At 38.0% G+C, this 14,484-nt stretch overlaps 1 protein-coding gene across 5 annotated transcripts in view; it reads left to right on the top strand.

Annotated features, from left to right (window-relative positions):
* Positions 1–4,359: 4,359 nt before the first annotated feature.
* The window catches only part of ect2 (epithelial cell transforming 2), a 38,770-nt gene continuing 28,645 nt past the window's right edge, over positions 4,360–14,484 (top strand). Inside the window, exons 1-5 of one of the 5 annotated variants that reach the window (XM_076880173.1) lie at positions 4,360–4,734; positions 5,336–5,477; positions 7,199–7,278; positions 11,089–11,181; positions 13,676–13,858. In XM_076880173.1, the coding sequence (XP_076736288.1) occupies positions 5,345–5,477; positions 7,199–7,278; positions 11,089–11,181; positions 13,676–13,858 (489 nt within the window). In that variant the 5' untranslated portion in view covers positions 4,360–4,734; positions 5,336–5,344. The remainder of the gene's footprint in view (positions 4,735–5,335; positions 5,478–7,198; positions 7,279–11,088; positions 11,182–13,675; positions 13,859–14,484) is intronic. The other 4 variants (XM_076880175.1, XM_014414229.3, XM_076880174.1 and 1 more) reach the window with 4 other exon arrangements.

Below are 14,484 nucleotides of genomic sequence, written 5' to 3'. Positions count from 1 at the left end.
TGCTCGCGGGTGTCTTCTAAAAACATGCATTATGCAAGAAACATAAAGAAAGAAACCAACTAAAGTGTGTATATTGCTTATATTTAACATTCAATATACATCTTGAACATAGTCTCGATCAATTCTTCTTATTAAAACTAATAAATCATTATCTGAATGCTTTCTAATTCCCAGTAATAGTTCATCTGCTTTTTAGTGCAAGTATCTAATAAGCCATTTAGCAGCTTGCTTAATTTAGGCATGTACACATGGTCGAAAAAAATGGCTGAAACTAAAGAGCAGCATCAGAACAGGGAGAAAAAGCCATGTAAGTGACTTTGATCGTGACATGGTCGTTGGTGCCAAACAGCTGGTGTGACCTACACAACTATCTCTAGGGTTCACAGAAAATATTCAATATTCTTAGAAATCAGAGGTGAATGATAAGGCTGCTTTGAGCTGACAAGAAAGCAACACAAATACTGTAACTGTTACAACCAAGACATGCAGAAGAAGTTCTCTGGCTGCACAACAGAAGAGACAATTAGAAGACCGCACCATGTGACCCTCATGTCAGCTAAAAATTGGACAGTAAAGTTTGAAAAGATATTGCCTAGCCTGATGAGTCTTGATTTCTGCTACAACATTTGGATGGTAGACCTTGAATTTGACATAAACAAGATGACAGCATGGATCCATCCTGCATTGTATCAATGGTTTCACTTGTTGGTGGTGTGATGGTGTATGGCATATTTTCTTGGTACACAGCAACTGAGAATTTTTGAAATGCTAGATCCCACTTGAGTATTGTTGCTGACCATCCCCATCTATTTATGACTACAGTTTACTAATCCCCTGATGGCTGCTGCAAATGACCTCCACAATAACAAGATCGCATTCCAATAGAGCATCTTTGGGATGCGGACGAACATGGACGAAACTTTCTGATGAATGTTTCTAGCACCTTCTTGAATTCACAGACAACTCTGTGGATTCAAACAGTTCTGGCAAAAGAGGTTCTCACCCAGTACTAGCAAGGTGCACTTAATAAAGTGAATGTAGAAATCATAAATAAGAAAACTATCAGGAAAACATTTTTCTGTAAGTTTATGGTCTCGGCCTCTAGCTTCACATCTTCTTCAGTGCACTGTGATATTCATTTTTTAAATAATTGTCTATTTTGCATAAAGTGGTCTTCTGCTGTTATAGCCCACACACCTCTAGCTACAACATTTTTCCGTTTTTTGTTCACCACAATCCCAATAAGTAGTTACCTTTCTGTCACCTATACCAGCCTGGAAACCTCTGCTATCAACTATCCCTCCACAGAACTGCCACCCACAGATTTTTTTTCCCCCACAGGAGAGCAGCGGTTTCAGAAACACTGAAAACAACCTGTCTGTCTGAATATGTAGGTGTGCGTTCATAATGAAGTACTTAGGTTGTGGGTGACAGAGCACTAAAGAGAGGGGACTGAGCTTGAACTTTAAAGGTTTGAGGAAGACAAAGCTGCATAGAAGAAGATAAGGTCCTGACAAAGCTTTGTTCTGTGGCGTGAACCTCCTGAGGGCTAAATACAGAAAGACAGAGACCGAATGTGTGTGCATCAGTTAGATGACTGCAGGAGTGGTTCGACAGCTCAGGAATGCGAAAAGCATACTAAGGCTCTCACAAAAGTCAAAGCAGTGGAAGAAAAACAAAGGAATTGCTGGAAGTCACTGTCTTCACTGTCTTCCAGACCAAGTGCTGCTAGCCAAAGGGCCACTGATGTGTGTGTGTGTGTGTGTGTGTGTGAGAGAGAGAGAGAAGGAGTCTGAACATTTCATTGGGAAAAATATAAAATAAATGTATTTAAATTTGTTTTCCAAGGGAAAGAAAGATGTGGTGCATAGTTCAAACACAGTTCATTCATGTTAGTTATTGCTACTTTTTAAGAGGAATCGTATTGTGGTTATAAGTCACTGGAACAAATCCAATGTTATGCTAAAACAGCTAAGTAGTATATTGTGGCTGGAAACCCAAGCAAAGCAAAGCTAATTTGCAAAGTCTTTTGCTGTTAGTGAGTGTGCTCTTATCAATAATGAATCAGTAGTGGTTCAGGTTAGAGTTCCTCACCTCACGTTGAAGAAATCCCTGAAAATCTAACTCATCAATTAGATTTTGTTTTTGATAAAAATGTTCATTTCATATGTTAAAGGATTTGGATGTAACTCTGTATCTTTGCACCCTTTAGTATGTGTGGATATAATATTAGCTCAATATTAGTTCTATAGGGTTCTACAGGCTTGTCCCTAGTTTATTATGTAGAAAACCTTGACTGTCTGGATCTGTATATTTGGGAGTGCAGTCGGCATAATTTCATTCCAAAGTGGAAATCCTCACAAATGACAGTTAATGCATATTTTGCTCCCAATATGTTTTAAAACAATGTGGATGTAAAGGTTAACAATTTAATTTCATTGGAGGTTTTTTAAAAGAAGGCCACCGGCAAAAGATAAATAAGTTATTTTTCTGCTGAGAAATGAGCGTTGTCCCCTTCAATGAAAAATGAAAGGGATATATAACATTCTTTGGGTACCATGTATGTCTGCATATATATATGCAGATACTATATCCATAGACAAGAGACACGATTCTTGTAACCAAAGCCTTTCTTCATTTCCATTTGTGGTCTGTTTGCTGTCTGAGTATAACTGACAAATTACATTTTCAGGCTTTGAGTGCCCGCAGGCAAATAGTCTGTGTGTAGAGCAAAGGAAGAAGACCGGCCAATATGCAATTTCAAAATCATCATTTATCATGACAATGATTTAGCTTTTCATCAGTTTTCTTCAACTTTACTTTCATCAACATTAAACTGTGGACAATGAATTATACTTGTATACTCGTTAGTCAAGATATGCGCTGGCTGTACCTAAGCCCCAAAATATTTGCTGTTGTCCCGAGTCATCAGATGAGAGTGGATGGGGTTGCAGATTTGGAACCATGTAGCACACAAAGCTACTTTCTGGAGGATTTACTAATTATTTTATTTTATTTTTTTATCCTAAAAAACCCCATCATATTTTTAAAGGCCACTGGGAACACTTGAAAGTGCTAACACAACAACCACATCATTTCTATCAATGGAATGATCCACTTTCCTGTCTAATGGTCCTATAAGAGTTTCCTGAATCATTACTGCTATGAGTTTTGCTTTTTTCTGCTTAGCTAATGGCTCTTTTGTATCTTTTATAACCAGAGGAAGTAGTGTCAGATTACCCAGATAGTTCCTTCAGGTTGTCGGTGGTCTGTGTACTGTTGTCGAGACCCACAAAGATTAACCAAATATCCACACTATTTTGAGTATGGCTATATAAACCCCACAAACCCACATCCAAGGCAGTCCCAGAGGAGAGTTCTTTGGGTTACCTTGGAATAATTATGAAAACAAGTTAACTATTAAAATAATAATAGCTTAAAAAGTGTGACATGCTGCATATGATACTTATGTATAAAGCATAAAATAAATATGTTGGACTGTGCACTTATGAGGATGGATTTGTGTATTTGTGTGTGCATATGTATGAGCCTAACCTAAGGAGCTAAGGCATAGGGGTTAGTATTTGCCTGGGAAGAGTTCACTGTCAGTGTGAACACTTTTGCATTGCTTTTCTTTTTCTCTCTCTCATAATGGAGAGCAAGCAAAAGTGTGAAAGGAGAATTACAAACATTTCACACATATTTTATTACAGAGCTGGATTTTGATATAGGATACACCCATGGGTTATAGTCACCAGCATAAATGCAACAGGGTGTGTTGTTTTAGATCATTCTGCTATGTTAAGAATAAAATAGCAAAAAACCCCAAAACAAAACAGCAACAACAACAAAAGCATTTTCAGGACTGCACAGGAAACCAACAGCTGTGTAGGTATGCATGAACACATGAAATTAATGCATTTCACATTAAAATTTGTTGTCATTATTAGTGGGTTATGTTTAAACTGTTTAACTAATATTTGTATGTCAGCAGTAGGCCTATCACATGTCCCATGTACTGCTTTGGAATATTTTTTAAAAAAAATGCTGGAATAAATAATCAGGATCTGCAGAGAATTTAAAAAAAAAAATATTTTGGAAGCAACGGTTCAGGTTTATTTCTTAAATTAAAAACCAACACAACCTATGTGGAGAGCGAGCGAGAGAGAAAGAGACTTTGAACCTTCTTTTTTGTAAGCGATTCAGTTTCCCATGGAACCTGAATGTAACATCACTGGGTGTATGCAGAGTGCAGACTGTCTGCATACTGCTGTTGTGCGCATCGTTATTTGAATGAGCGGACCAATCAGGGGCCTCGCTGGACGGAAGCGTTCAGCTTCCTGTCACTCTTACCCAATCAGCGCGCTGTCCTGTTGTTTGCCTTGCTTTTTGAATTGAGCTGGAGCAGCACACTGACACCGTCTCTGCAATAGTGTCGAGTAGTTAGCTGTCAACAAACTGAAGTAGTCATTTTGGACTATTGTCATTTATAAAGACCAACATGCATTGATACTAGACCTGTGATTTTACGGAGCGATGTTACAGCTGTTTTAAAGAGCGTTTTGAACCGAAGAGGAATTGTGACGAGTTCTTAATTGTGTTGTTGACTTACTAGCTTGGTGGCTAGCTAGGTCAGCTAGAAAGCTTGTTAAATATTACTGATTCAGCGGCCAGTTGAGATTCATTAGCTAGTTTTTTTTTTTTTTTTTTTTTTAGAAGGCATCAAAACAGTCGGTAAGTCTGCATTTTTATTACTGTACTTTTTGAGAGGCGCCATGTTAAATATTAAACGTTAGTAGCGTAAATAGCTAACGTTAATTGAGCTAGCCCTTTTTTGGATATCATCTTCCTTTGAGTTGTTAGGCTTATTCTGCAGTAATTTGAACTATGCTATTTTTCTAGCTCATGGGTTTAAATTTAGATTTAAACGCAAGAGCTAGAAAAATGAAGCTTCTTTATAAAATATGTGTTTAACGGTGTGGGTTTGAAAGGGATTGTTGTCACGATACTTTTTGTCCTCTTGCAATAAACACTAACATTGGATTCTGTTTTTAATAATATTTCCTTAATTGCTTACAACTTTTATAAAGAAGTTTCACTGTTAACAGCTTTTATGCCAGTTTTGTCCAAATATGTTGCATTGCCTAGAGTTGAACTTAACAAGCACTTCTAGTGTCTGAAATCGTGACAAGTTGTGCCACTTTCTTCAGTTGACATCTTTCTTCTTACTTTCCTAGTTGGTATACCTCTTTTCTCTAGCCTTTCTGCCTCGTTGTGTTGTCTCTCTGTGCCTCTGTTCTACCCTGTAACTTCTGAAAGTTTGGTGCCTCCTTAGGTTCCTGCCATGGCTGACAGCAGCATATTGACTTTAGGGACAGCTCAGAGTCTGTTGGTGGATTCTTCGGTCTATGATTCCAGGATTGCTGAAACCACCAAGGATCATGTATTTCTGGGCATGGGATGTGAAGATGGGGAAGGTCAGTGCATACTTTCTTTTTTTCTTCCTTGCCTAAATTTCTAAAACAGACTCTCAAAGTCAAAATGCAGCTAAGTGATCTTCAGTTTTTTCTCCAAATCAAGTCTTTGGTTACAACAAAGAAATCTTATAGTTAACATTATGCTGTAGAAAAACAAAGGCAAAAGTCACTAGTCCTAGAGACTTAATCTTGGATTTATTGATGCATTCACTTCACTCAGTTGTCACTTTAGTTTCAGCTAGTGTAACCATTTAAATACAACATCACTGAAAAAAAAAATTGTACTGTTTAGTTCCCATGGAGTAGGTAAGATTTTCCCATTACCTGGACTTTGATCCTGTCAAAGGTTGGGTTTGTTTTTTTGCTCTTTAGTTTAGCCTACTTGATGACAAATGCATGGGCAAAATATTAAAATTACTTTTAAGTACTCAAAATTAATTTACAAGAGTCACAGTTTAAAATAACTAATGTTAAATGAACACCTCCTTAGCTGTTGTGTTATACCTCAGGTACTGTGTGAAACTATTACTGTGTACACAGGGTAGTTCTGTTAAGTCTTAAACCTCCTATCCTCCTGTCCTATCCTCACATCTTTGTTTCTGTTTTTGAAAATTTGAGGAAAGACAGTTTTCAAGAAATCAGAAAATCTTTCCTCTAAACTACTCACTAAAGCAACATCTGTTTTTGATTGTCTTTATAAGGCATCCGTGTGCCAAACCACACCCGACGGTTATGCGAAAATAAGCGAAACTTGGCCTGGCCCACTCAGTACATTTGCCAGGGAACCTCAACATTACCTCAGGAGAGCAAGTGCTTATGTTTTTTATTTATTTAGTTCATTTTATTTTTTGTGGCTCATCTGTTCACATTTTTCCGTTTATTACAATTTACTCACCACTGTCAGCCTTTCACATCAAAGCAAACACCGAAAGTGGCTCCATTACTTCTGGTGTTTGGCATATCACCCAGTTTCTTTAACTTGGCACAAACAGTATGCATACTAAGGACATGCTTGAGGCGTGACTATGATATGTCAGTGTGGGAGCCTAGAGATTTCTAGATACAGAAGCAGATCTGGGCACTAATGGAGAATATTTCTATTCCAATGTTTTGTTTAGTTTTTTTTCTTTCCAGTACCACATGAAATTTAGGAGAAACTGTAGTGACTTAAGTACCCCAGTCACAAGTATAAATGGCTTAGGCACCATATTGATGCTGGTGATTGCAGTGAGCAATCCACCAGCCAGTGTATTGGTTTTAATAGAACCGGTTGTTCTTCCTCCAAAGTTACCTACTGACTCCTGAATTTACCTAAAGGGATTCATTTGACTGTTAAATATGACTTTTTTTGAAAAGCTGCAATAATGAAAATTTGCAAATAATAATAATTAATGATTTCCTGGTTGATTTTTATTTATTTATTTATTTTTATATGGCTGGAGGTTGGGTACAGGTAACTGTCAGGGTTTGGATCAGACACTGATAATAAGCTGCAACTGAGTTCATTTTAGGCTTGTTTGACTGTCACTCAAAATGAGAACGGAAGACAAAAACAACAACTTTTCTTCTCCCCAGAGACAACCTGCTGCCTTGATCAGTCGCTATCACATGGTTCCACATTCTGCTTTGTGTGTATGTGTGTGTGTGTGTTCAGTTGTTCTTGATTCTCCTTTCCATTTTCCTGTTGCTCACTCTGGCTCTATTCTGTTCATCTCTGTCAGATATGCTGCCAAAAGTGGAGACACGGGTTGTTCTGGTGGGAGAAGCAGGCAGAAATAGAGAGCTGGCCAAAGCACTGCAGGTACATCGTTTTCTCTCAACCTTACACTTCCACTGTGCATCTATTAAGGTTGCAGACCTCCATGATCTGAGCTGGTCAACATCACTGTTCTGTGTTTTTTAAAAAACAAACAAAAAAAGTAGGTCACAGGCCAATACACTGAATCCACTAGACTTTTGTCAATGTGTGGTGTTAGCTGAAATGTTTGGCAGAATGGCCTTGTAATTTATCCAAATATCAGATTTCTTAGATTAGAAAGTCTTTTGGTACAGCACAAATTGGAACATGATGGATGGGTCCTATAGATGTCTTGAAAATGCAAATAATTGTGGCACCAGACTATACGCGTCTGTTTAATTAGATTTATTCTATGTAATTATGCACAAATCAAGAAACATGGCATGTCATTAACTGGTTCATATACTGCATATTTACTGTGTAAATATACATTACAGTACTGTGTAACTGTAGCTGAGGGTGTTCTGACCACTTTTATCTATTAATGAATGACTTGTTGTCTTTTGTCTTCTATTTTAAAACTAGCGTAATATTGTTATTTGGGCTGAAACGATTTATTAAGCAGCCTTGTCCATAATGTTGTCATAATTTAATGTGGAACCAGGGTCTGTATACACACAGCGAAGAGCAAAGAAGCAAAGCTGTTAGGCGGTAACTCCGGTGGAGTTTTTCTAGTGCCCAAATGATAGCGCTTGTTTTTGTCATCCCTATTAATTACTGTGAAATCCTTCATTAAACCAACTGTTTAATAAACTCTAACATAAAGAAACGTGAACTTTGTAAATGCTCCAATCCATTGCCGTTTGTAGTTAAATTAGGCAGCTTGCTGAAGGCTGACAGCAGCCATGCAATTTTACATGGCAGAAATACCTGTAAGCAGAACAAAAAGGGGAGAGTCTAAAGGTGGGTGAACTAGACCATATTTATTTCAAGGATTTTATAACATTTTTCAGATAACGATATAAATCACAAATATGTAACATTTTCTATAAATTATGTGAATCTCGGGCAGCTCGACTTGAGGGAAGTGTTTCCAGCTGCGCGTAGTGTACCTGGAGTCGAGTGTTTTAACCGATGCATGAAACGATACATTTTTAGACATAAGTTGTAACAGCCTCCGTTTTCTTTGTGAGTATTTATTACACGGCGTGCTGCGGGGAAAAGCCTGCTCTAACGTTTGAGTCTAAGGTTTATTTTTTAGCACCTGGCGGCTCTTTTTTAATTCTCATCCGTAAATAATCTGCTCTTTCACGTGATTCAGTTTATTTTGAAAAGTCTCAACAGGATCTTGAGCTTTATTGTGAAAGGTTTATGTGGAACATAAACAAGCGGACACGCGATGGTGTTACCGTCGTTGTTGCTAACCACAACGCATAAAACAGGCGCTTGTCCGTCAGTAGTGTGGTTATATTAAATATAAGAGAAAGGGAAAAAGAAGAAATAAATATAGCCACTACAGTGACCATCAAAAGGATGAAAAAATATTGCCATAAACAGTTTATTTTGCGACACCACGAAACAAAGATAGCGTAAAATGAGTAGTTTCGTCATCCGATATATATCGTTATATTGAACGTCAGTTTAATGTCTTGTTTCCAGCAGAACAAAAGTTTGCATCAAAGCACAGGGCAAATGTCAAAATGCTGATATGCTCAGTTTTAGTCACTGCAACCATCACATTCTCCTTTAAAGGCTTATAGACACAAACTCACATCAACACTAGCCAAATCTATTAAGAAGACAGAGTAAAGGTAATTTAAAAAAAAATAAAATCATTTTTTAACCCTTAGTTTAGGTTGCTTGTATGTCTTATTTTATTTTACTTTGACCTTGGACTGTCTTAGAGGTTATATATTTTTGCATTTAAGAAAATGTTTTCTTTAAAAACAAAATTCAATGTGGCTCATAAATGTAATTAAAGGGTTTACGTTTTTACCCCTCAGCTCTAAAAAGCTGATTTTGTACACAGGTAAACTTAAAAACCTTGCAAGTGTTAAAATGGAAACCAATAGCCAGTTAATTTAAAAAACAAAAAAAACCAAAACCCTGTGTATTTTCTCTTTTGAATGTTTATTATTGTTCACTAATTAGACAAAGGTATTTTTTTATCTAATTAATCAATGGAATAATCAATAGAATGCTCAATTGCTAAATGTCATATTAACTGACTGTTGCATTTGTTTAAAAAAAACAAAACATGATTCATTTTAGGACATTTTTGCAAGCAATGAATCATTAATGATAAAGAGGCAGTTGAGGAATAGGTTTTAATTGGTTTTAAACGCATTACCAGAGGCGTGTACTCTGATACAAGTTCATCATAGTTGGCTTTTCTTTGTGGATTCTGTGTATGTGACCTATGCAGAGTTGCTTGCGTGCTGTCCTCCATAAAACCAGCAGCGTGTTGCCTGATGACACTATGCAGTTGTAGAATAATTAGTTAAAAAGTCTGACTACAGGAAAGGGGGCAACAGTGGATTTCTTTACAAAGGATATATGTTTGGAGGGGCGTGGGGTGCTGGTGAAGTCAAAAACACGAAAAACATGGAGTGTAGGCGCAGTGGACGGTTTTATTGTTTTTAACACTCGGTTTCACTTTACTACTAAAAAAATGTTATTTACATGTTATGTCTTAAGCTTCTGCCATGGAAATCTGATCTTTGTTTAAATTGTAAGCTGTTTCCTCAGGAAAGAATCTTTGTTACACTTGGAGCACACTTTAAAAAAAAAATTACTGAAAATGTATTGCTGCAAGTTGATTTCAAACGGTAACTGTGAACATAATCCAGTTAGACAAGGTTATGTTTTCATAAGTTGCCATGGTTATCTAGCTGGATACAAAGAGTTGCCTTCATGACCCTCAGTACTGTTTATTTAAGCTCCAAGTACATACCTGGCTTACCCATTCATTTTCATATACAACTCTGGGTGTGCACTCATTTAAAAAAAAAAAATAATAATTTGTGACCAGTTAGTCCATGTTGGATTTAAATATTCTGTATTTTTTTCATGTGTGCCGAACCAAGCAAAGCCTGGAGTCGTATTTAAATTCCTTTTAACAAAACAAAAATATGTTGAATAAACAAAACGCTGTACCCCGTAAAAATGTGAATATAGGAATATTTATGTGTCTAGGGCATGTTTGTGTCTGCTTCAGTAAGCTGCATAGTTGAAATAGCAGAGTCTTTGAGTAGCACCATATGAAGGTGATTTGGAGGCGTGGCTGTAGACTAAGTGCTGCTAGAATGACTTCCTTCCCTGGTCTCCTGAGCCCTGTCACTTTTGAAGGCTCCTTTCTTAAATCATCTATTTCTCCCTGCCAATCCTGTAGCGCAGCCACATCCAAAGACATCTGCCAACAGCTCCATCAGAGCACTCCCGATTGCCTGCCTGACCGCCCGCCGCCATTGCTCAGTCATCCCACAGAACAAGGCCCCCACCACCACAATGTCTTTACTGTTTCTGTCCTCCTCCTCTCTCCTCCTCCCATAGGGCTTTGAACTTTATATTAATTTTTAACTGAAGTTTCTTCTTCCACCCTGCCTACCCCCTCTGGAGCCTGATATTTGTTTGAAGCCACTGTCTTTGCAAGGACACAGACTCCGCCCTGTCTTTTCCTCACTTGCTCCTTGCTGCTTCCATAAACCCAGCCTTGCTCTCTGTTTTTCCTCATGTGGGGTTAATTTGTATGCATTTGTCTTCTGTCTCAACCTTCTGTCCTTCTCATGTTTTTTTTGTTTTTTTTAAAAAAAAAATGCTCTTCATCTAAATGCCAGTGTTTGACATCCACTTCCTACTGGTTGATTTTTACAGGCCATCAGAGTAATGGAGGTACCTGTGGTAAAGATAAGAAAAGGCGAGGCGGGTGCCGAGGAGAAAATGATGATAAAATCTATAGTCAATATGGTATAGTACAGTGTCTGCGTATCTGTGTGACTGTCTGACACTTTGATGGGAACTTGGGGAAGTTCTGCATGAGTCTTAATTCACACTGGGTACTCATTCAATCATGGTGCATGTCTAACTCACTGATGTGGAATTGATTTGTGGGGTGAATATTTAAAAATAAGGGATGTAATTGTTGAGATCTGGATCAGCAACTGGAATAGAGATTTGCACTCAAATGCAAATTCCGGCTTCTTGGCTGAGAGATAATATGAAGTCATTTCAAATACTTTCAATTTACCTCAATGGCATTTGAAAATGGTTAATTTCCTGCTGTTAATGGAGACGCTAGAGTTGCAAATGGTGCTATGAAAATCTGTTTGCACACAGAAAAATAAGTGGACCATGCCCTGCAGGGGCATTAATAGTAATGTACCCAAGAAGCTGTGAGTTTTGAGTGTCATCTTCTGTTAAAGACATGGTTTGAAAAGTTCAGAAACATGCAAGTTTGCTTTCTTTCTCAATGAAATGAATAGATTGCAGCCTTGTGTCTTTATGGAGCTTGAGTCAGGACAGGCTGCAGTTACATTAACCTGGGAAGTCTTAAAGCTCAGGGAAACTCATTTTCTTTTCTCATCAACAGTACTCTACTCAACTTTCTGAAAGTGTGTAACTTGCACAAATTTTTTTTATTTATATATATATTAGGGGTGCAACGATACTCGTATCGATATTGAACCGTTCGGTACAGTGCTTTCGGTTCGGTATGCATATGTATGTTTTTAATTTATTTGATCAACTTTCCTTCTGACGATGCTGTCTGTGTTGAGCGCTCAGTGGATCTGCGCTCGACAGTGCAGCCTAGGCGGAGTAGTCGAACGCAGATTCACTGAGCGCAGGGTAAGCTCGGGAGACAGAAGTTAAGCTCTCCTTGCAACATGGCAAATTGAACCTCCCCCACCCTCATTCAGATGTGGCGTTTGGAACTATTTTGGTTTTCATGTGACTATGACTCTGAAGGTAAGCGCGTCATGGACTAAAGTAAAACAGTATGTCGGATGTGCCACGCAATTCTCAATTACATGGGTGGGAATTGGTGCGTTAGCGCAGTTAGCTCGTTAACGTGTTGGCCGTCCAGCCCCACGCACGGGGCGATCCGCAGTAGCTCGTTAACGGAGATTTGCCGTGTTGTGGCGTTAATGTCATTTCAGATTAACGCTGACAGCACTAGTGGGAACACAATGAATATGACTGCACATTTACACCGACATCATCCTAGTGCAAAGACAAGTGGAAGCCGACAAAAACAACAAGCACGCATGCTACAAACTTTACCAGAGTCATTTAGACAGCCGTTAGCACATGATTCTCCTCATGGGGACCTGATATGTTTAATATGCTGCTGAGAATATAGCCCAGAAGAAGCGGATAGTATAGCTTTTATTTTGGAAAGAGCCATTTCTCTGTAATAAACTCTCTTTTCCAAAGATGAGTGATTCCTCGATCAGATAGATTTTTTTTTATTTTTTTTTTTTATTACTTTGTTGTTTCAGCAACATTAAATTTAAAAACTGTACTTTTGAGTTAAAATATATATTTATAATAATATATTTATAATAAATGACAAATTAAAAAGGCATGAACATTTTTTTGTAACGAAAAAAATATTGAACCGTGACACCAAAGTACTGAACCGTGAATTTTGTGTATCGTTGCGCCCCTAATGTGTATATAGATAGATATAGATAGATAGATAGTAACATTTGAAAGAAAGTATGACTTTAGTATTTTTTCATCAACTGGATTTTTTGTTTTTGTTTGTAATAGGCAGGTTTAACAATGGAGTAAATATGTATGAGTAAGCCAAACTGTTAACTTGCAATTACAATTCGCTCTCTCCTCCAATGTCGATGGGGCAAAAACAAGCAAACGAACCCCAAAAAACAAAAATGCACACATTTTTGGAGGTTTTGTACCTTTCGGCTTGCATTTGATGGTATGGCTAACTGATGTATGTCTCATATGTTTTATAGAGCCTCACCTCTACAAGATCATGTAAATGTGCCATTGAATGGGAGTTAATAGGACTTGTTGTGTTTATTGAGTCTAAGCAGAGCAATTTTTTTTACTGCTGCTAAATAAATGGCAGGATCCAAGATTTCCCAGAAACACTTTGTATTCTCTGAGTGTTTCTATTGACCAGTTGATTATTTTAGAGTCATAGCAACCTGTTAACATATATCAGTAAGGGCTAGGGTTGGTGTTACAGTTGTGCCGATATTTCTTCTAAGATTAGCTGTAAAGACCAAAATTTCTTGTTATTGAAGAAACAAAAAGTTATTTTTTTCAGTTCATTGGATCAGCTAACTTGGACTAAAATTATTAAACCTCACTAACAGACCTAAACACTAACAAGCCTATATGTAGTGTTTTTGTGCTTCTGAATTACACATTAGACTTCACCAGTCTGCCACACACTGATCTGTAACTTCATTTTGTTGTTCTTCCTATTCAGGACATCAACACCCCATTCATAATGACAGATAGCGTCCAGGAGTTTGGGGATGGAGAGAACACTGAGTTTGAGACGGTGTTTGTTCTCACACAATTTGATTCTCCTGAATACAACTACCTCTACAAACATGAACACCGCATTGTTGGGCCTCCTGTTGTGCTGCACTGTGCTGCGAAGGATGAAGTGAGTCTTTGATTGACAACAGATTGATTTTATGCAAAGGTTGTGGGGCATAAAAAGTGTCCGTGTAGATTTGCTGACAATATTATGCAATCAAGAAACAGTTCACTTCATTTTCTCTAGAACAGCATCTCCTCAGCTTCATCTAAAACATGGCTTCTGGAATTCAGCAGATATTTACGTCTTCACTCTGAAATCCTCGCTCGGGGAAATATGTTGTCTGTTTGTTGTGTGGGGGGGATCCAACGGAGATGGCCCTGAAATGGAACTTGATTTAAAAAAGCAGGATGCAGAAATTGCATTGTGACTCAGAACAGGATGATGAACAGGAGCAGCTCCTCCCTGCTGTGCCGTCTGTCTGACAGACTTCACACAGGATACTGTTGTCGAACGATATGCCCCGACTGTGGCTGCTATCAACAAGACGGAGTGCATTTGTCAGTTGAAGACAGCGCACACATGCATGACTACAATTCAGAGCATGAACGAGGTGTACCTGATGACAAGGGAAATGATGTTAAGCTATTGTGCAGTTACAACAGGCTGCTATCTGAAATTAGTAGTCACTTTTACTTAACCATTGCATCCTGCATGCTCTGGCACAATTTGTGTTGTAGATAATGTTTAAA

This window comes from Maylandia zebra, linkage group LG23, assembly GCF_041146795.1.
Source record: "Maylandia zebra isolate NMK-2024a linkage group LG23, Mzebra_GT3a, whole genome shotgun sequence".
In the NCBI taxonomy this organism is placed as follows: Eukaryota; Metazoa; Chordata; class Actinopteri; order Cichliformes; family Cichlidae; genus Maylandia; species Maylandia zebra.
This window is presented reverse-complemented; position numbering and strand designations above follow the sequence as displayed.